The sequence below is a fragment of the Protomyctophum parallelum genome (assembly GCF_964188405.1).
Source record: "Protomyctophum parallelum genome assembly, chromosome: 23".
Classification (NCBI taxonomy): domain Eukaryota; kingdom Metazoa; phylum Chordata; class Actinopteri; order Myctophiformes; family Myctophidae; genus Protomyctophum; species Protomyctophum parallelum.
Window position 1 is genome coordinate 19,248,643 of NC_139715.1, and position 21,074 is coordinate 19,269,716.

Genomic DNA, 21,074 nt, shown 5'->3' on the forward strand with positions numbered 1-21,074 from the left:
CGGTTTTGGGGGAAATAGAAGGCGGGGGTTTTCAGAGTAAAACTTCCCCCATCTGCTTGGCACTCTAGTTCTGAAAAATTGCCCCGGCACCATAAGTGTTAATATAACTCAGTTCTAACTCAAACATGTCTTTAATCTCATCTCCTCTTTCTCGTTAAAAGTGAATAAATGTTCTTATTTGTGTTCTCAGATGTCCACGGTGAAGTTTGGTGAGCCAGGAGAGGTGCCCTCACTGCTTGTGATGTCAAACCAACGCATCTACTTCCTAGAGATGACATCAGAGTCCCAGTGAGTCAAATCACCTTACAGCTTATCCACTTTAACCCTGGGCTCCCAATTCATTTATAGGTGCAAGTCAAAGATTTTCCATAATAGCAAATCTACAATTTTGGCAAATTTTAAATGATGTGTAAAACCTTACTGTTGTTAAATATATTGCCTTTTTCCTACAACGGATTTTTTTTGGTCCCTATTTCTTTTCTTTTTTTTCTTTTTTTACGGGATTCTTTGAGACCATAAATGTATGCAAAATAACTGCGTCTTTGACACTGTGAACCCCCGTAACATTATGCACTGGCTCTCAAGTCTGCATACTGAGCTGTATTAAAACCGCAGTTGTGGAAAAAGTCGGTGTGGAGTTTCACGCAACTATGGAGGATGGAGGATGATATTGCATAACCTGCCCAGGTTATGTGGGTCACATCTTGAGAACACATTGACCTCACTTTTGTCTTTGTTCACCATACCCCACAACCCACCCACCCTCTTCCCATAACCACCCACCCACCCTCGCCCCATAACCACCCACCCACCCTCGCCCCATAACCAGCCACCCACCCTCGCCCCCAACCAACCCACCCACCCTCGCCCCCAACCAACCCACCAACCCTCGCCCCATAACCAGCCACCCACCCTCGCCCCATAACCAGCCACCCACCCTCGCCCCCAACCAACCCACCCACCCTCGCCCCATAACCACCCACCCTCGCCCCCAATCATATCATATGCATGGCCTGGCTAATAAAAACAAATGAAAATTTCAGATACCAGGACAATATCAGATATCCACATTATGTAATTTAAGTAATAAAGACCGGTACTGTGAACATTGTGGGTGAATAAACATTTAATCGGTTAATTAAACCTCCACCCCAGTCGCCCCCCTTGAAAATATTGGAAAGTGTCCTTGGAGCAAAAAAGGTTGTGGGAGCCCAGTATATGCTGCTATATACTTTTGGACAGAAGCCCAGCAAATTGCATAATGGGGTGTTATATAAGTTCTGAGATGAAAAATATACAGCCGTACTTCGTCTTAGATCACTTGTGCACGGCATGGGGCCTGGCTCCGGGCAAGCATTTTGATCCGTTTTTGTCACGGGTACAGTACATCATGAGGCAGCGTTACTGTCACGTTCCCTCGCTCGCTATACACCTATGGTCCCCCTTAAACCTAAGGTCGCTCTCATTCTCTGTCAACCTCATGACGTACCTCTCTCTCGTTCTCTTTCTCGACATCATGACACTACTGGCATAGCGAATGTTCTAGATGTGTTCACACATACAGTGTAGGGAACATGTGTCACCATATCAAAGCTGCGCATATTTTCATTGTCATTTTGCCAACACCAAATACAAAATATACCACCACACAAGATCTGTGCACTTTCTCACATGACATGCCAATCAGATATACCCACAAAGAATTGCCAGTATTTCAGCTACGGGGTGGCTGGCATCTCCCTTAGAGATCAAATCAAACTTTATTTATAAAGCACGTTTTAAAACAACCAAGGTTGACCAAGTGCTGTACAGATCAGTGGCAAAACAGAGACAGGCAAGAGAACACAGAATGTAAACGAGAAACACAATCAGAAATGATGGCAAAAAATATAAGCATGAAAGGTTAAAATAGGCAAAACAAAAAAGTGCTAAAAGAGAAAAAGAGACTCGGAGTAGAGCCGCTGCTCCTTCGCCTGGAAAGGAGCCAGCTTAGGTTGTTCGGGCATCTGGTTAGGATGCCTCTCGGGCATCTCCCTAGGGAGGTCCTCGATGCACGTCCCACTGGGAGGAGACCCAGGGATCAGACCAAGGCGCAGATGGAGGGATTACATCGACTCACTGGCCTTGGAACGTCTCGGGATCCCCCAGGAGGAAGTCTGGAGAGGGAAGTCTGGAGCTCTCTGGTGGAGCTGTTGCCCCCGCGACCCGACTACGGATAAGCGGTTGAAGATGGATGTATGAATGGATTTCAGCTAATGGGCTCTATGCACACAGAATAACTGTGAATAACCGCTTCCCTAACCCTAGGCTCTGTTCAATTTAGTGTACAATGGTGGTTCTCAAACTTTTTTAATTTCAAGGAGCCCCATAACTAGAGAAACACACCCATACAGGGCCATTTGGAACCCACTCAAGGACGCTTTGAGACCCACTGCAGGGGTAGCAGAGTGTTTCCAGTGAGCCAACATGCACAATAGCAGCACCCTGACTCTATTTGACCAGAATGGAACAGAGCCTTCAGTACTATCATCGGTAACACCTGTGAAGGAAGTGGGGAAGTGGCCCGAGTTCTTTCCAAAATGGCCTGTGTGCATATAGCCCATTGAAATCAGGGTAGAGATGCACATGTCTAGCTAGGTTTTCAGAGCACGCACTGATCCTTTTCCGTGTTTCCCTACCAGCGGAGGCCAGCTCTCCGATTGGCTGCAGAAGAGGGACAGCCATCCAATCACGGACCTGAGTTACCTGGAGGTGGGACTGGGCTCTCAGAGCATCCACGTTGAGTTTGAAGAAGGGCGCGTGGCCTACACCCTCCTGGTGCGGGACAGCGCGCGCTGCAAGCGCTACTACGGCGTCTTGACAGGTAAAACACAGCACTAGAGCCGGTCATTGGGTCGAGCCCCATTTGTGGGTCGTGGAATCATTGTTATGGTCCCCTTAGTTTTCTACATTTGGTTTTTAATTATTATCTTTTGAAACAAATTCAATGATGTCTGCTATTTTTTAATCGCCAACACTAAAATCGAAAATGGCTTTTCCAGTTTTAATGTGTTAATTATAATTTTCATTTTTTTTAACAAATGGGAGAAAAGGCCATTGTGTGTTGATACACAAATGTGTGTCCAATGCAAGAAATACAAAATAAATACAAAAATAAATACATTTCACCCAGTGGGAAATGTCATACTGTCTCCCTCTCACGTGTAGTCTCGCGTTGCCAGACTGTTTCACAATGTTCAAATACTTCCGTCAACAATCTGGAGCAACAGAAGCTCTGATCATGAGCAAGCGATAAAGCAGAAATGAAGCCTCCTCCCCACTTCCATTTCGTCCTTACAGTCGCTCATATTTATCCTAATATAAATAGAAATAATCTAAATGGAAATAAAAATAATAAAATGTAAAGATATTTTAAAATATATTTCTGTGAATGGAAATGCCTGCAGTTTCCTTACTCGGGAGGTGTAGTTCCAGACTCTATATAACATTCAGGAGGTGTAGTTCCAGACTCTATATTGCATTCTGGAGGTGTAGTTCCAGACTCTATAACATTCAGGAGGTGTAGTTCCAGACTCTATAACATTCAGGAGGTGTAGTTCCAGACTCTATAACATTCAGGAGGTGTAGTTCCAGACTCTATAACATTCAGGAGGTGTAGTTCCAGACTTTATAACATTCAGGAGGTGTAGTTCCAGACTCTATAACATTCAGTAGGTGTAGTTCCAGACTCTATAACATTCAGTAGGTGTAGTTCCAGACTTTATAACATTCAGTAGGTGTAGTTCCAGACTATAACATTCAGTAGGTGTAGTTCCAGACTCTATAACATTCAGTAGGTGTAGTTCCAGACTCTATAACATTCAGTAGGTGTAGTTCCAGACTCTATAACATTCAGGAGGTGTAGTTCCAGACTCTATAACATTCAGGAGGTGTAGTTCCAGACTCTATATAGCATTCAGAGATTGTGGAATAGTTGTCTGGCTACGCGAGACTATGCGCGGCATAATAACACAGAGAAAAGATAGCATCCCTGATTCCCTGTTAGCGTCATTCCCAGAGTTCAGAAACGTGATGGGCCTCTCGCAACCTGGCGCACCGGTTCCTGTGTTGTGTCCCGGGGCATATGGGGCACGATGCAGCCAAACCCAAACTGCTCGGAGCAACTTAAGGGTGGTGGCGTGTTAAGAGTGATGAAGAGATCTCTGGGTGCACTACTGCACACGTTTTAGCACGGCATGTTCATTGTACTCCGGGAACTCAGGGAAACAACCGGCCTACTCCACCACAGCACACACGCGCACACATGCAGAAACTCTCACCTTTCATGACCCACGTTAACAGCAATGCACAATGACCTCACCAGACACAAATCAAGTCAATTCAAACCTTATTTATAGGCAGCACATTTAAAACAACAGAAGCTGACCAAAGTGCTGTCCGACCTAAAGCCTGATGTATACCTTATCGTGCGAATGTGCTGTGGGCACCCACAGCCAATCTACGAGCCCACAACGCCTCACGATGCATTGCGAGCTTATAGATTGACACAACATATCTGGGAGCTGTGCTCCCGTCATACAGTATGCGTGCACATTCTTCGGTCATGGCTGCATGCGTTTTGCAGACTCGCAAGTCCCTGCAGCTTCTCCGGTAGCCTGAGGCTCTCTCACATGGTCGTAGCCCTGCTTCGACCAGCCCGTCTGCCTGCCAGAGAGGACCAGGAGAGAACATCCCAGTTTCCTGTCTCTCTGCCGTTGTGAATAGTAATCTAGATAGAGCTATGGGGTACTGACTTACATGACTTTCAACACACTGATTTCTAGTCAAGAATGCAAGGTCTGGAGTACAGAGAGCCATTTTTTGACATGGAAATAATTCAGAGCCCTGCTTTACCGTTGACACTTAACCACCTCTAGACTTAGCAAACTGGACCTTAGTTGGCTCTGTACTTGGGCCACTTTTTTCCGTCTACACCAAATATCTTCTCCAAAGATATTGCGGATCTGCAAGCTCACAACACAACTCGTCACATTGTGACGAGTTGGCTAATATTCCCCACAAAGTGGTTAAACTCTGACAGAGTGTCTCTCTCTCCTCCCGGCATTCAACCACAATCTAACAAGTTAATTTTGGAAGTGCACGATGTGCAAGATTGCTGCATTGTGGTGGAACAACGCCTGCAATAGAACTTAATAGAATTATAAGGCTGCTATGGAGATTGTACTATCTGCGACCGTTTCATCCATTCGTCAGCTGTGCATTTGTATTGTTTTTTATTTTAGAGCAGTGTCATTCAAACCCTGTGAATTCACCATTCACCACCATATTCTGCTTTATTGTAACAGTGGGAGCTTTTATTCAGTCTCTCCTATAAAAGTTCACAATAATTCCTTTGCAGTGATATTTGAAAAGATTTGCAAATATTCGACCACACTGTTCCTGCAAAAAGGTTCCAAAAAGTTCTGTCTCTCTCCCTTAGTCCCTCATCTTTCTCATCCTCTCTCTCTCTCTCTCTCTCTCTCTCTCTCAATCTCTCTCTCTCTCTGTTGCTCTCAATCTCTCACGCTCTGTCGCTTATTCACTTTAGTTTAACCCCTGCTCTTTCACTCTGTCTGTCTCTCTCTCTCTCTTCCTCACTCTGTCTGTCTCTGTCTCTCTCCCTCATGTTAATTCTCTACTGTGTGTCTCTCTCTCCCTCTCTTTCCCCTGAAAGGTCTCTTTCCTGTCTGGATCCATAAAACAGCCCATTCTTTACCTTTTTATTCTCCATAACCGACAGCAGCCCCAGCTTGCTCTCGGCGGGACCACAGAGAGCCTCTGGGCTAATGCTAATGCTAATAGTGGTTTGCTGCAGCCTTCCAGTTGGACTTGTCCTACGCTGTAATCCCAAAATAGCTCCTTTGCTGTTTGAGCACCGGCGCCATGCGAAAGAAGCCCGAGAAATCAATCTGTTTCCATGTTATGTAGTTGTGATTAAACGTCGCTAGACCTTCCAGTTGGCAGAGGAGAAGACCTGCAGTAAACAGACATGTCCTCAGTGCCCCCGTCAGTACCTTGATGTGAATCCTTGGCAAGTTGGCAGACACTCGCCACATTGTAACCCCTTATCGTTGCTGTCGGGCAGAAACCTTAGTAACTTAATGACGCCCCAAGTCCCGTCGTGCAATTAGCAAAATTATCCAAGCTACAACGTCTCACATTGACGCGCTGTGAGCTTGTAGATCTGCTATATAAAAGTTGTTTCTTGTGTCCCTGGGTTTTATTGAACCTATTAAAAGTATTAACAACTACATTGGATGTATTGGAACGCAGGTTATTTTTTTCATTTCCTGAAAAGTAATGGTTTTGGATATAAAAGTAAAGTGTTCCATCTGACAGAAACAATATACTACTTTGACCCCCGGGGATCTGTACTTAGTGCCCTTCTTGTTTCCCTATACACCAATCTCTTCACCAAAGATAGCAGGGTTGATCTGGATCAAGCTGGTTGATCTTGTAGATTGTACAGATTGTAGATCTGCTATTTTCACCGAACGTTTGCCTACTATTGCCAAATGTTTGCCCAATACGTCATGCCCAGAATATGGACACTACTAGGGTTCATGTGGTTAAACCCTACGCTTCCCGGTAGCCTCTCCATCCATCACGAGAAAGGCCAGCTATTTAGCGAGAAACCGAATGAACCGAATGTTACCGGGGGTTGAAAAGGATATCTATGAGTGGACCATTAACACAACTATATATTATCCCCCCCCCGCTCCACCTTCCAAACTGGCCTCTGTCATCAGGACCCAGTTCAAAACCACAGTTGGACTAACGAAGGGCCAACCTCTCTCATTATGGCATGAGAGAGGTTCCCTAGCCCACTCAGAGGGAAGGATGTGGGTTTTTTGGGGGAGTTTAGCGCCCCTCCTCGCGCTGTCCAAATCTGAATACATTTAAATGTGAAAGAACATGGTCCCTGGGAAGCATCAGCTCGCGGCTCCAAAAAGCTGGTGTAGAATATGACTTACTATTCTTTGTGAATAATGTACGTATAGACAAAGATGGCCTTACGTTGTAGGCCACAGATGAAAACAAAATGTTGAGCAACAAAATTTTGTTAATTTATGACAGAGTTGGTCAAATTTAATTGCCAATTAGAGTCTGTGTTGCTTAGTGGACCATCGAGTGGTTTAAAAGGTGACATGTTTTGCCAGGCCGTGTGCTTTGCACAGACCTTTCAAAGCCTGGGGTTTAGACGGAACAACATGTTATCACCTTTGGGCTCAATTCTGATGATCCCAGAGATAAGCCATTGATGTTGTCAGAGTTGACCGTAGAGTAGACGGACAGACCAGGGGTTTGGCTTTCCTCTGATTCTGGGATGGGATTTGAAGCACTGTTTGTAGGTTATTTTCAACCTAATTGGTCCTCACTAATGCTCATTATAATATGGCACTATGTTTGTCGACTCACTGACTACAGTCTGTGTCTCATAGGTCGGCTGTGGACAGTTCAGAAACACGCCTACCAGCTAATACAAACTCTCGAAAATGGAGAAAAGGGAAGTGAATATTCACTATGTAACAGGCCCCGCGAATGTTATTTAATTCACCCAAAACATACATTTTGTAAACGCCGATCATATCGTTTATGGAAATGAGCCGCAAATCAAGCTCGTTTTGATCAAAAACGCAGCCTGGAAGAGATATTAGGATTCTAAAAACTCCGCTCCCGTGGACAGCATAAGCCAGCTGACTTCTCACTTCCGTTTTTCTCCTGTTTACTTCATCGCACCGGCACTGGAGTGTTACAGTGTTACAGGCGCTAGCAGAACAGTCAAAAGACGATCTTGGCGGCGAATGAGTTTTAAGGTGCCCACATTAACAGCATCTCTGAACTGAGGCCAAACCTTTAGACAAATGAGAGTCCGGCTCATGTCTTGTGAAAATACACCGTGGCATTGGTGTCTGTCTGGCGTGGGAGCTGGACAGTTGGCCTGCGATTGAAACATGAGGAAGCAGACTGTACACACTGGCGACACACCTAGCAGCACACCGGTCAGGGATAGCCATTACCTACAGTAGTATTTAGGTCATGACATACTTGGCCCATAGTCTTTGCTAAATTTGCTCTATTGCCATCATGGATGCCTAAGTCACTGGCACACCAATTGGCGTGTGAAAATCTCAAGGCACACCCGTATTCATAGTGAGAAGAATAGCGGATCTACAAGCTCACTAACCGTGATTCCAATTGTAGACCAAAATAGCTACTAAGTTGAAAGTGGTTCAAATTAATATTTCAGCTTCAGGGTATACTAAACATGATATACCCGGTATAGAATTTGCCTCTGTATTTGGAAATGAGTTCTGATAGTAAATAAAATAGAAAACAATAACTTTTTATGTAGCCGAATATATTGCAATAATACTGTGTGGCTGTCTGTAGCAAACCTGGACCTGTCTCACTGGTGTAACGGAACCAACAACAATGGTATTTCACTATTTCGCAAATAAAAAGTCTTGTTTTTCTCTGAATTGCCGGTTGCCTGCCTGCACAGGCAGCTGGCATCGTAGATAAGCCTCCTCCCAGTCTCCCAGTTAAATTGACCCTCAGCTTATAGCTTGGTTGATGGCTGGTATGAATTTTCCGCCATGCATATAAAACAGTGCTCCAGTACAGGTCTGATTAAGAACAGCAGGCCTAAATGTTCATGGGGGCCCCAAGAGGAGACCTCAGGAGCTGTAGTTGGCTGCTCTGGAGTCAGCCACAGGCAGGTTGTTCTTTAAACAGTAGCTGTAGTCAGCTGCTCTGGAGTCAGCCACAGGCAAGTTGTTCTTTAAACAGTAGATGTTTTCGGCTGCTCTGGAGTCAGCCACAGGCAGGTTGTTCTTTAAACAGTAGATGTTTTCGGCTGCTCTGGAGTCAGCAACAGTACTTGTGCTGAATCTGGGTTGCACATGGTTTGTTGAACTCCCTCTGGTGTTGTGGGTGTGGACTTCATTGACATTAAGGAAGTATTTAGACAGTTACATGGGTATCTTGGTGGTGTAGCGAACCTTGTGGACCAGACCCATTGACACCAAGACACTGTACTCTGTTGTCAACCATTCCAGCCTGTCAAAGTGGGCAGGGGTGAGGTGGCTTCGGGGGGTGAGGCCCAGTAGAAGCCTGACCAGTTTGTTTTGGGAAGTCTGGAGCCTTGTTTTAAGGGCATTTGAGGTGCTGTGGTACCAAGAGGTGCATGCATAGTCGAAGAAACGCAGGCAGGTTGGCAGGTTGAACAGGAGATGTTGTCAGCTGCTCTGGAAACAACTGCAAGTCAGGTTGTTCTTTAAATTTGTTGAAATGGACAGATGTTTCTAGCAGACTTTCAGTAAAATTATTCCGCTGGTCTGTGACAGTCAGTGTGTTAAAATAAAATATAAATTCATGTCAATAGTACACCTTGAGAGATCTTGGATTGCTTTTTCTTGTCTTATTTATTGATTTTATTTGTTATCATTTGATTAGATTTTTGTTAAAAGAAATGCGAGTAAACACATAAAGCCTAGTAAAACACTTAAAATAAGTAAGTAATAGCACCAATGCTTTACACAGCATGCAGCACGTACAAAATAAAAACCACCAAAAATCCCTAACAAATCTCAAACCATAAAAATGCTAATCTAAAGTGCATCACTAGCCTGTATCTTATTGCATATTTTTATAGCATAGTTTAGATGCATACTGCCTGACACACAGAGGCAGCTCATTCCAAAGAGAAATGCCTGTTATCATGCAATCAATCTACTAACACAACACAGACGCGCATCCACACACGCACGCACGCATGCACACACTCACGCACGCGTGCGTACACATTTCACATGAAAACAAGTGTTTTTGTACTGGGCACTGATTTGTAAAGCGATACTGTGTTGATCAAAGGTAAGGCCCGTTTCACCTCCCCTCGCCTCCCCCTTTCCCAATGATGACTCTGGTTTTGTGAGGGTGGGCTGGAGGGTGGGGTGCGTTTGGGTTTCTCTAATCGCATTATTCGCCACTGGTCCCCCGTTTGCTGTCACCACTTCGCTGTGTCCCTTTAAGCCCCCTTTTCTCACTTTCAAGTTCACCTATACACACTTGACTTTTGAAAGTGCTCTGTGTGAGTGCTATATATCCGCTGCGGTGTCCTCTATTGTTGTCGCAGTAAATGACACGCCACACCGTGGAGATGTTGCCGTGACCCAGCGCAATTGTCTTCCCTGCAGTTTCCCACACCCCCTGATTCTATAGGGTCGAAATCAGAGACCTCTCAGATTTCTTGTTCCCGCCACTGTAACAGACTAAATGGGTCTCACATTTTAGTATCTCTTTTGTGCACAGGACTCTTTCTTTTATACTCTGGTGTGTGACATTTCTCTCAGCTACCTGTGTGCTATGTTTAATAGATTCTCAGAGTCACTCCCATTCTCTCATCTCTGAATCCGGCTGCTATCGCCTCATTTTTTATATACTTTGACACTCTTGTACTATTACTCTTTTGTTTTATATATATATATACCTCCTGGTTTATATTCTCTTAACCACTTGATCCCTAGCATCCCTATCCTGGGGGGAACATTCGAAAGAAAAACCCAGCTGATTTACAAACTCACAACGACGTGCTGTGTGAGCTTGTAGATTCGCTATTTTCGGCGGAGGAAAGAGAGTAGACCAAGTAGCTGGTTTAAGTGCTGAAGCTAATGTCCTGTACTGCATGTCTGAGTTTCTCTCGCACTGTAGTTTTCAATGAAGGACCCATTTAGTTTACTTTGTTCGTTTTGTCTCGTGCAGCCCCCACCCCCCTCACCTAGTTTCTATAGCATTACTGTCACGCTGCATTTAAACATGAGGCCCTTTCTCTTTCCCTTCCGCAGGAGTCGTGCGAGAGCTGGCCACAAAGTCTGACAGCAAGCTCAAGTCCATCTCCACCACAAGGCTCAGCCCCCAGCACCATCTGTGGTACGTAGGCTACGCTCACATGGCCCCAAAACTCACTCATGTCAAACCTCAGAACGCCCTACAGTGGCATCAGTCATAAATGCCTTTTGTCAGTACAACCATTTCATGTAAAGCAATAATTGCATATCAAAACTTTCAAATCTCCTTCAGACTAGCACATGCCATACCATTGCCATGTCATTTTTCATTTTCGCACTGTGGTGAAACAAGAGTGCTCTATGTGTAAGTGGTACATGAGAGAATTGATCAGTGGAGATAGTAAAAGAAAAGGAAAAGGTACCAGATACCTTGAGTCTGATCCATTTTGATATTGAAAGATGCAGAGGGCTGACTAGGGGCTGTAGCATGAATTGCCCCCATATCAAGTTTAGACCCTAATTATTGTGCCACAAACACCTTTATGATGTGGTTCAATTTGTTAAGCTAATGTCTTTATATATGCATTCAACTGCCTCTTAACCACTTTCAACCTGGCAACCCTATTTTGGGCATGCCATTAGGTGAAAATTGTCAGAAATAGAGAAAATTGCAGATCTACAAGCTGTGATGCATTGATACCTTGTAGATAAGCTAACGTTGCTGTTTGTCATACAACAAAGTATTAAAGCCTTGACATCTTTGACAAACTTGACAGACATGGTGTACGATTGCTCCTATTGTAATATTCTCCTTATCATTTTTTCTGCTTTTCCCCCTCAGTTTGCCATTATGCCCTTCTAAAAGTATATGCCCTAGGCCTAAGGATAACGTGGCCTTAATGCACTGGCCGTGCCCAGCCCACTCCTCTGCCTCTTTTCTGTCAATTCAGACACCAAAGTTAAAATTATTATCATTGTTTTAAATTATTGATGAACTTGCTGCCGTGGCATTTGGCCTTTGTGCCCTCAAAAAACATGAACAACACAAATGCACAAGTGGTCATGCCCTAAAATGTGTAAATTCTAGGCCTAGTAAAGGAGCCAAAACAAAATATTTGGGTGTATGTAATAATTGAATCTTGAATGGGGCTTACGGGGCTGTGGTTAATACAATAGTTGTGTGCTGCTGGAAGAGACCACAGAGCACTCCCGATGACAACATGACAAATCATGTGATGTGTGATCATGTCAGCGGTCACCCCTCTTAAAGCCGTCATGCAGACCACAACACAGCCCAGCAGTTCAAAAGTCAACAATGTGTTAACCAAAAACCACCATAAAGTATTATTTATTATGATCGGTTCCATATCAAATAATAAACGTCATCATTTTACCCACATGCTGATGGGAGGAAAAGACAACCACATCACTGAGACATAAATAAATGATAATACAACTGACAGAGCCCGGCCGATGGCAGACCTTTGGGTCCAATGCTGATCACGTTTGTTTAGAAATGCATTTTATTGTGCTTAATTAAAAAAAACAATGCTGATCTACAAGCTCACAACAAGCTCACACACGTTTTTGAGACAAAATAGGGAAAGTGGTTACATTTTGACAGGTGCATAATGGCGGATTAAAGTCAAATGCCAATATATAAATGTATATGTGTTGTGCTTTCCGTGTGTGCTACTGCAGGCCTCTGGTGTGTGAAGACGCACACACTGACATGGAAGAGGGCCAGCTCCAGTTCTTCTATCTCCTGTCCTTCCTCCTTCAAGGTGAGCGGGGCGGGGCTCCATACGCCGTGCACGTGCATACTGCACATGTGCACGTAGACCAGCTGTTGTTTCCACAACAGTGGGTCGGGACGCGTTTGTGGGTCGCGGACACGATTTTATGGGCCTCTTTATTTTTCTCTACATTTTGTTTTGAACTATTATTTACTATTATTTCAAAACATTTTCAAAAAGCATTCCCAAAAAAATCACAGTTTTTCATCATTACATTAAAAACAGAAATTCCACAAATTAGAAAAGAAATGTTTAAGAATTGGTAAAAATAGCCGATCTATGGCCCGGGCCATGGCTCAATGGTCCAGGCACCTTGGCTGGTAATCCAGTCTGGCAGTGTGCCGCGGGTTCGACTCCCGATCCTGACGGCCTTTACTGCAAGTCTTCCCCCCCCATCTCTCTCCCCATTTCCTGTCAGCCTACTGTCTGTCCCTCCATAAAAAATATAAAAGAAAGCCATAAAATAAAATAAAATAGCCGATCTACAAGCTCACAACGCAGCGCAGAGCAGATCAACAACGGTTGTTGATCTGCTCACATTTTTTGCGTGGATTTCATTTTGTGTGGCTATGTGTATGCTATGACAAGGACTGCTCATGATATGGGTATGCGTGCGTGTGCTTTCTTTTTTCTCCCCCTGTGCTCGCTGGTGCCGAAGGACGCTTATCTGCCTGTTTGTGCTTTGCACAGACAAAAACATAGCTGCGGGCCACACAGCTGTAGAGGTTCACGGAATTTCAAGTGCTGTGATTGTTGCGTGCGCTAACCTGCCCTCTTCCCGAGCTCCACTTAAACGTGTTGAGATGTCAGATCTGTTCTCGTGAAGTCTGAGGAAAGCTGACTGGAGACGTGGCTTGTAACCAAAACACACCTAAATAGTCTAATCAATGTTCCCTGTTAAACGTTGAGACAATGACACGTTATTGTACAAGCCATTGAGTTTAATGGCTGTTGAATGGGGATGGGTGATAACTTCTGTCAGTGGCTTAGTTTTCATTTTTGGGGAATTTGAGAAAGAGCCTATTTAAGTGTTGTTAACCAAACCATCTGAAGAATGCGGTTCTAAAATATTTTGGGGTGGGGGGGGGGGGTTGAAAATCTGTCAGCCAAAGACTGGAATGAATCATTCTGTTATGTTAGCCATCCATTTTAAGGTAAGCTGCGGAAATTGTAAAGTGTAAATTGTAACTGTGTTTACAATACAGTACTGTACAGTATGTATTCATATGTATGTCATTGTCTGCCATGGCTCAAAACACTGTATCCTCGTCAAATCACAACTTGAGCCCATCAATCTTCATATAGGAATCTAACTAATCTGACATATGGTGCAATGTGTTGGTCAAGGGTCAAGTGGGTGACATGGCTCAACTACTGCACTTATCGCAATGTGGGGTCCGGGGACGCCCAGTGGTCGTTGAGGGGGTTTTAGGTGGTCCCCAGTTAAATAATTGATAGTTATGAACCAAATGACCCCATTGGGTTACATTTGTAGTTTTTGTACATTCGCAGAGTTCATTTAATACTGAGGAATTTACAGTGTTGATAATATTAATAATACACTTTATTTATAAGAAGCAACGGATCTAGTTCCGAGTCTCTCTTGTGTGACTGAACTCACCCTATCTCTGAGGGAGATGCCAGCCACCCGTCTAAGAAAACTCATTTTGGCCGCTTGTATTGTATCCACCGTAGACAGAGAGCTTTGCCTTCTGGCTCAGCTCTCTTTTCGTCACAACAGTGCGGTACAGCGACTGCAATACTCCTTGTAATGGATGGTTACAAAGTGCTTTACTGTGGCAATATAAAATGCAGTACACACCCTGAATCAAATCAGCTTAGAGGCAAATGGTGGTATAAACAACAATAAAATCATTACAGCAATAAACAAAACGATACAATAAAACAACACCACACAATAGAAACTATAAACTAAATGGGGATTCATGGCCCAATGCATATGGGGGTCCTTGAAATTAAAAAGGTTTAGAATCACTGCTATACACAGCTCTAGGTTGCCCTTTGTGATTTTATTGTATTTGATTGTTTATTCATGTATTGTTCTTGTTCATTTCAGAGGACATCTGGTCTCCTGTGACACTGCTGGTAACCCAGGAAACCCTTTACCTGCTCAGCGAAGATCACCAATGGAGTAAGAGCTTGCCCAACGTCTTAGCCAATGAGGACGGAGAACCCGGCACCGGAGGGTTCATCGTTCTGGAGAGCCAGCCAATCAGCTGCGTTAGCTCCGTCCACCTGTGGTCCTCGGACCCGTGCCGAATGGACATCAAGCTCTACGATGAGGTCAGTCCAAGCTCTGTGATTGGCTACGAATCAGGAAGCATTTACATATCGTCACTGTTTGGCAGAAAGCTTGTATCATCATATTTATCTCGATGTTCTACATCTTGCGCCACCCCTTACCCTTTATACCTAAACTTATTTGATTTTTTTTACTATTTTGACGTTTAGGGATAAAGGTAAGGCACGCCCAAGATAGCTCCATTTATGTTTTTTTTTTTAATCAATTAATCCCCTAGTTTATACTTGTTGTATGACATTGACGTGCAAAAGTGAGTTGTAGATCTGGACTGTTTTGGAAATATTTTGTCGACATGCCCAAATAGGCCATGTTGAAAGTGGTTAAGTCTGTCTGTGGGGTTTATAAATATGTAACCAATGAAAAATACTATCAAGAGCTTGTGACTAACCTAGTATCCAGCCCATATTAGTAATGTTACATTTGTAAGTGAAGGTAAATGAATATGTGCAGTGAGATGCTCTGCAGATTGTGCAAACAAAATAAACAAAAGTATATTACCAGTTAAAAAGAACAATTTAAACAAAGTGAATAAGCTCAAGGACAAGTTAGTGCCTTTAGTAGATCATGATGAATACATGAATAAACCATTGCTGAAATTAATTAGCTGTAATGTACGGTAACTATTACTAAATAAACTGTAGAAGCAAAGATATGCAGTATATAACTGTACATCGATCAGAGGATCGTTTACACAGTAGTTATTTTTAAAATAGGGTTCCGATTAAGAAATTGCAAAAAGAATATTGCTAAGATTCCAGCATAAGCGGAGCGGCGGAGCCCTATTTCTGACACAGTTCTTATAGATCGAATTCGGACCCCATGTGAAAATGTACAATTTGGGCAAAATCTCTACAATCTCCTCGGTTAATGACCTTTCCTTTGCGTCCGTGTCGTGTCTTGCTTGGCCCCGGCAGATTGTGAAGCAGGAGAAGGTGTGGTGCGTGCGCTCGGAGGGCGGCGAGATGACCCTGGGTCTGCTGGACTGGGTGAGGGCGCGCTGGGAAGCCATGTTCGGCGTCAAGCTCACCACGAGCATGCAAGACACCACAACATGACGAGGCACCTGAAATGACGTGTGTTCTTGTGCGTCAGTAGACTCGGCAGCACAGTGAAAGATGTGGGCTTCTATTTTTTATATTTTTCATCGCACGCCCTGGTTACGTTATTTTTATTGTCCACATTTGTCTTTTGCTTTTATGCCAACTACTCTTATTGCACTCGCCCCACAGGGTGGACAAGCACATAAACTTTCATATCCGACGAGAAAAGGAGTGTGACTTTGCCTTAGTTTGCCCCTCAGCTGCAACCACGTTCTAAAAAATGTAAATGCATATTTATGTGATACTGGAGCCTCAACCTAGAATGAAGCGTGTGCGTGCGTGTGTGCGTGTGTGTGTGTGTGTGTGTGTGTGTGTGTGTGTGTGTGTGTGTGTGTGTGTGTGTGTGTGTGGCTGTGTGCATGTGCGTGCGTGCGTCTACGTATGTGAGTGTGTGCATACTTTTGGTCCATTCCGGCCATTAAGTTTGACTTGCGCGTCGTATGACAGTGTAGAGATGCAGGAAATTGCCGATCTACAAGTTCACAACGTGTCGTGCTATGCCGCGCTGTGAGCTTGTAGATTTGCTATTTTCGGCTTTGCAGACTGTGGCCCCGCCAGCCTTGGGGGTGCAGTGAGCTGTGACATCACACGCTCAACACAAGCTTAGGAGTTCATCCTTCCAGGTTTTCTTTTAACACACATGGAGTTCAGTCGCCATCCGTCCAGGTTTTCTTTTAACACACATGGAGTTCAGTCGCCATCCGTCCAGGTTTTCTTTTAACACACATATTTTCCATCCAATCTTATACTGTAGCACTGATCAGTCCGAGGCACAGCAGGGATCCAAATGAACCCGTTGAGAGCCAGTGTCTTATTGTACAATAGCGCAGGGGTTCTCACCCCCCCTCAGGGGTCACCAAAGTGTTTTTTTTTGGGGGGGGGGGGGGGGGGGGGGGGTTCGCAACTGAATTGCTGGAAATGGAAATTAAGAGTTTACATAGTACATGCATAAACTTTCCTTAATGATTATATCTGGTTGAAGTATTTATTTGTTTATTTATGTATTTTCTCTATTATTAAGGTTATTGTAGTGGTCAATTTGTATTGGGGGTGGGGAGGGGGCGGGGGTCGCGAGACATGGCCAAAGCATTTCCGGGGGTCCCCTTGCCAAAAACGTTGAGAACCCCTGCAATTGTGTACAGTGTGATTGTGATTATATATATATATGAAACAGGATACCAGAAGGGCAAAGCTACACAAACTCCTGGTAGCCACACTGGACTCATAGGGTTTCCTATGAGGGGAGGCGGTGGTCTGGAAACGTCTGGAAAATCTGTTTGATGACAATTTGGGGAATTTACTGAGAGGGGAAGATGTGCACGAAACATCTGGAAAAGTATTTAAAAAGTATATATTGTCTGACTGTTATTTAGGGTTCAAGGTTTAGAAGGGAAAATATACCATAAGCAACTGCTAATGCATAGGAATCATACCAGTTTGTGGTTTAAGCTTTCTGACAGTTTGTCTTTCTATCTTTTGTTTGTTCTCATAAAATTCAGAACAGCAGGACATTTTCAATGAGATTTGTCGCAGATAACAATTGTTTACACAGGAAAATCCAGAGATGTTTTTTTTTACTCTGTACTTCAGAGTTAAATGAAACACTGGATTTTAAGGTGTACAATGTTTTAATGTCAGAAATGCAGTTGATTTGTGTAACCGTGTGTAACATTTAAATGTTTGTAACCGTGTGCTGCTTATTTGTGGTGTGCTCTGCTAATGCTGCCTGTGCTACCATACAGAAGCACCCGAGCTCAGCAAACGGGTTATGTTAAAATCCAAATAGAAGAAACAGTGTGTACGTGTCGCTTAAATTATTTGTTAACAGTGTTTGTTTTCGTAATACAGTGTGTAGACTGTAGATCAAGCAAAAAGAGGGGTTTTTTCTACCTTTTTATACAAATGAATAAAACAATCTGATGTATAATTAATTGAATTAATTCAATTGTATTCTGTCATGTGTTGTGTTTTGTGTTTATTTATTTATTTTTGCAGATATCCTGGGGCCTATTTCACGAAACTTGGATTAACTAATCCAGGATTTAGGCCAAAGCCAGGCTTTTTAAATCCTGATCTTTATAGCCTGGTTTATTCCGTTCCACTAAAGCCAAGCGAGGCTCAGAATTGGTGGATTTGGCGAGCCGGGATCAGCAAGCCAGGCTTAATAGACAGTCTGGCTTTTTGTCTCTAGACTCCTTATGTGGATCACAGATTTACTGATCCTTCTTCTTCATGGGGTATTAAGGCAGTTTGCATCCTTAATAGTTGCATTACAGCCCCCTTCTGTATATCTCATTATCTTTACTAATCTATTCAAGACTTACTGATACAAGGACTTAAGCTTCTAAAATAAATACTGCTGCTGTAATTAAAGAGAGAACATACTCTCAATAGTGGATAGACTGAATGATTAACTACCCCAAAAATATAGTTTACATTTTACCACTACTATTAACTTAAAACAGAATTCTTAATATTGTAAGCATAATGATATTGTCGCATTGTGATATTTGGCCATAACTCCCTCCTCTGAGGGAGCTACCTTTGGAGAAGGGGGTTGTGGTCCAGACAGGGCCGGGTCATGGTTCATGTAGCATGCCAAAGTTTGTGCTGTTGCCAATGAGAATGCATTGGGCGTTTAAGTTAAATAACTCAGAAACTACAAAACATTTCAAAGTAAAAAGTTCCAGCATGTGTCTCTACAGTAAGCTGAATTTTACAAAGTGTGAATGGAGTTTCTAGGTGAAAGTGATTTTTTTAAGTGCCACTATCTGCCTATAAATGTCTCAAATTTGAAAGCACTATATTTCTAAAACTATGAAACATTTCAAAGATTCCTTTTCAGGCACACATGTCCACCGTAGGATGAACCTAAATAGGTTTGAATGGGGTTTCTAGGTGTAAGTATGTAGGACTAGTAGTGGGTGAAACGTTACAATGGTAATATGTTGTAAAACAATGAGTAATGGTAATATTTAGTGGTTTTCACTTTTACAAAAAAAATAATAATAATATAATATAATATAATAATTCTTCTTAACCGTGCACTTGCACGACAGCAAACCTATTCATGGGGAACATTCACCAAAAGCAGCTGATCTACAAGCTCACAAGCTGTCATGATGTTGTGCAGCCTATATATTTTGGTTATTTGATTTTATATAGTGCTTAAATTAGTCCTTTAATGCAGACCGATACAAATAAGGCAACATAAAACCATAATAATTGAATGAATCTGGAAAACATCATTGGTTTGTGATCAGTTTGACTGCTTAATGTAATGAACAGTAAAGACATCAGGATTAGGTTAAACCTGGCTGTTAGCCTGGTCCGGAGCAGGCTAAATCCAAAGCATTAGTTTCCATGGTAACTTATGTAGCATCACTTTCATGAAACCGAATCAAGCCTCAACATATCCAGGTTAACTGGTTAAATTAATCTGGCAAGATCAACAAGCTTTCATGAAACCGGTTAAGCACTGATCCAGGATATATTAAACCAGGATATGTGTTAAAGCCCGGCTTAATCTCTAATCCAAGTTTCGTGAAATAGGCCCCTGGCTATTACCAGACATCAGTGATTAGGGATGATTAGTTTGGCTTGGTGTTGAGAGCAGGTAATCTTCATTTTAGTCAGTCCCAGAATCCAAACCGAGTCATACCATTTAAGTGAACTATTCCACGATCTATCTTCAAATGCTACACACAGTCTCATAGCTACGCCCCCTGAAAGCAGCACAGGAAGCCGTTGGTACTGGTATAACCCATTTAGGACTGAGGACGATTCTAAAAACGCCTTCTAAATCCTGACCTAAGTTTTCAGAAAAACGTACAAAAATGTTATGCTGCTATATATACTGGTATAATCCACAGGTATAAGGTATGAGGAAAGCAAAAGTCCAAGTCCAACCTGATAACACCTTCCATCTAGGTGTCGTATAGACTCAAATACAGCCTAATTCATCACATCAACTACTTATTGATGTTGCCAATAGCATGGCTGACTGTAGCCTACCATGAAAACGCATGTTCTCAATCAATGGTTTATTTTGAAGGTGTAAACTGGGGGATAAAGTAAGCATCAATACAAGTAACTCAACCTCTTTCATTTGATCTGTGGCTGTATCGAGACTGGGGTTATTGGAAAAGGATGTTAACTAATGTGATTGTGTAAATATTTCTTCAAGCGTCAGTGCTGAACATGTGCCGTGCACATGCCCATGCAAGAACCCGTTTCACAATTGCACCCACATGTCCGACACACAGCCCTGGTTTCAAAGACGTGTTGCAGTATTGGCTTAGGCCTACGTACTAGTACAACATGGTTGCTAACAACTCTGGCGGTTCCTAATGCAATCTGCTTTCATGTTCTCTGCCCTCCCTCTTAAATCATTTCACAGTTTTATCTGCCCATTAAGGCCTTGATAAATGCTGGGCACTGGTAGACTGAACTACTGTACGAAACCACATGTGGTATATATTATAAGTTGGCAGAAGTGGTCTGCCAGTTTAGATTGGCGTGTGGTGGGTATAAAAAAGCAAGGAATGTGTTAGACACAGTGAGTTACACACATTGTACACACTAGCTAATTTAACAGGTGTTGCCTATAACTCGTTTCAGATAAAAAATTGCAACACATTTTATTGAACACACTATTTCCATCAGTGGATTTGAATGTATGAAGAAACTGCCAGGACTGTGGGAAGTCTGGGTGGGGCATAAAATAATGAAGGTGATTGGGTTCATGGGCTGACTATTTGGATGAAGGGTTGAAAATCAGTAGGCAGGGGGCAAGGAAATCACTGCTACCTGGCCATTGGGTCCTGGCTTTGAGATATCTGAGTTTCCCACAGTTCCCTGTCGGCTTTGTTTTTGGATGTGCTGATAAGGCGTCAGCGTCTACGGCTACAGCTGTACTGTGAATGATAGCAAGACATCTGTTGTACGTAGGAGACGTGCAATGAATCCTTGGTTGGAATAGATTATGTCAATTCATCTAAAAGCTTCAGTAATTAATGTTGCTCCT

At 43.1% G+C, this 21,074-nt stretch overlaps 1 protein-coding gene across 3 annotated transcripts in view; it reads left to right on the forward strand.

The window, feature by feature from the left end:
- The window catches only part of stk11ip (serine/threonine kinase 11 interacting protein), a 74,589-nt gene extending 57,713 nt beyond the window's left edge, over positions 1–16,876 (forward strand). For 2 of the 3 annotated variants that reach the window (XM_083758867.1, XM_083758865.1), the window contains exons 23-29: positions 191–288; positions 2,682–2,863; positions 10,887–10,971; positions 12,531–12,613; positions 14,703–14,929; positions 15,863–16,671; positions 16,715–16,876. In XM_083758867.1, the coding sequence (XP_083614993.1) occupies positions 191–288; positions 2,682–2,863; positions 10,887–10,971; positions 12,531–12,613; positions 14,703–14,929; positions 15,863–16,003 (816 nt within the window). In that variant the 3' untranslated portion in view covers positions 16,004–16,671; positions 16,715–16,876. Of the gene's footprint in view, positions 1–190; positions 289–2,681; positions 2,864–10,886; positions 10,972–12,530; positions 12,614–14,702; positions 14,930–15,862 lie in introns of all 3 variants that reach the window. The other variant, XM_083758866.1, reaches the window with a different exon arrangement.
- The last annotated feature ends 4,198 nt before the right edge of the window (positions 16,877–21,074 follow it).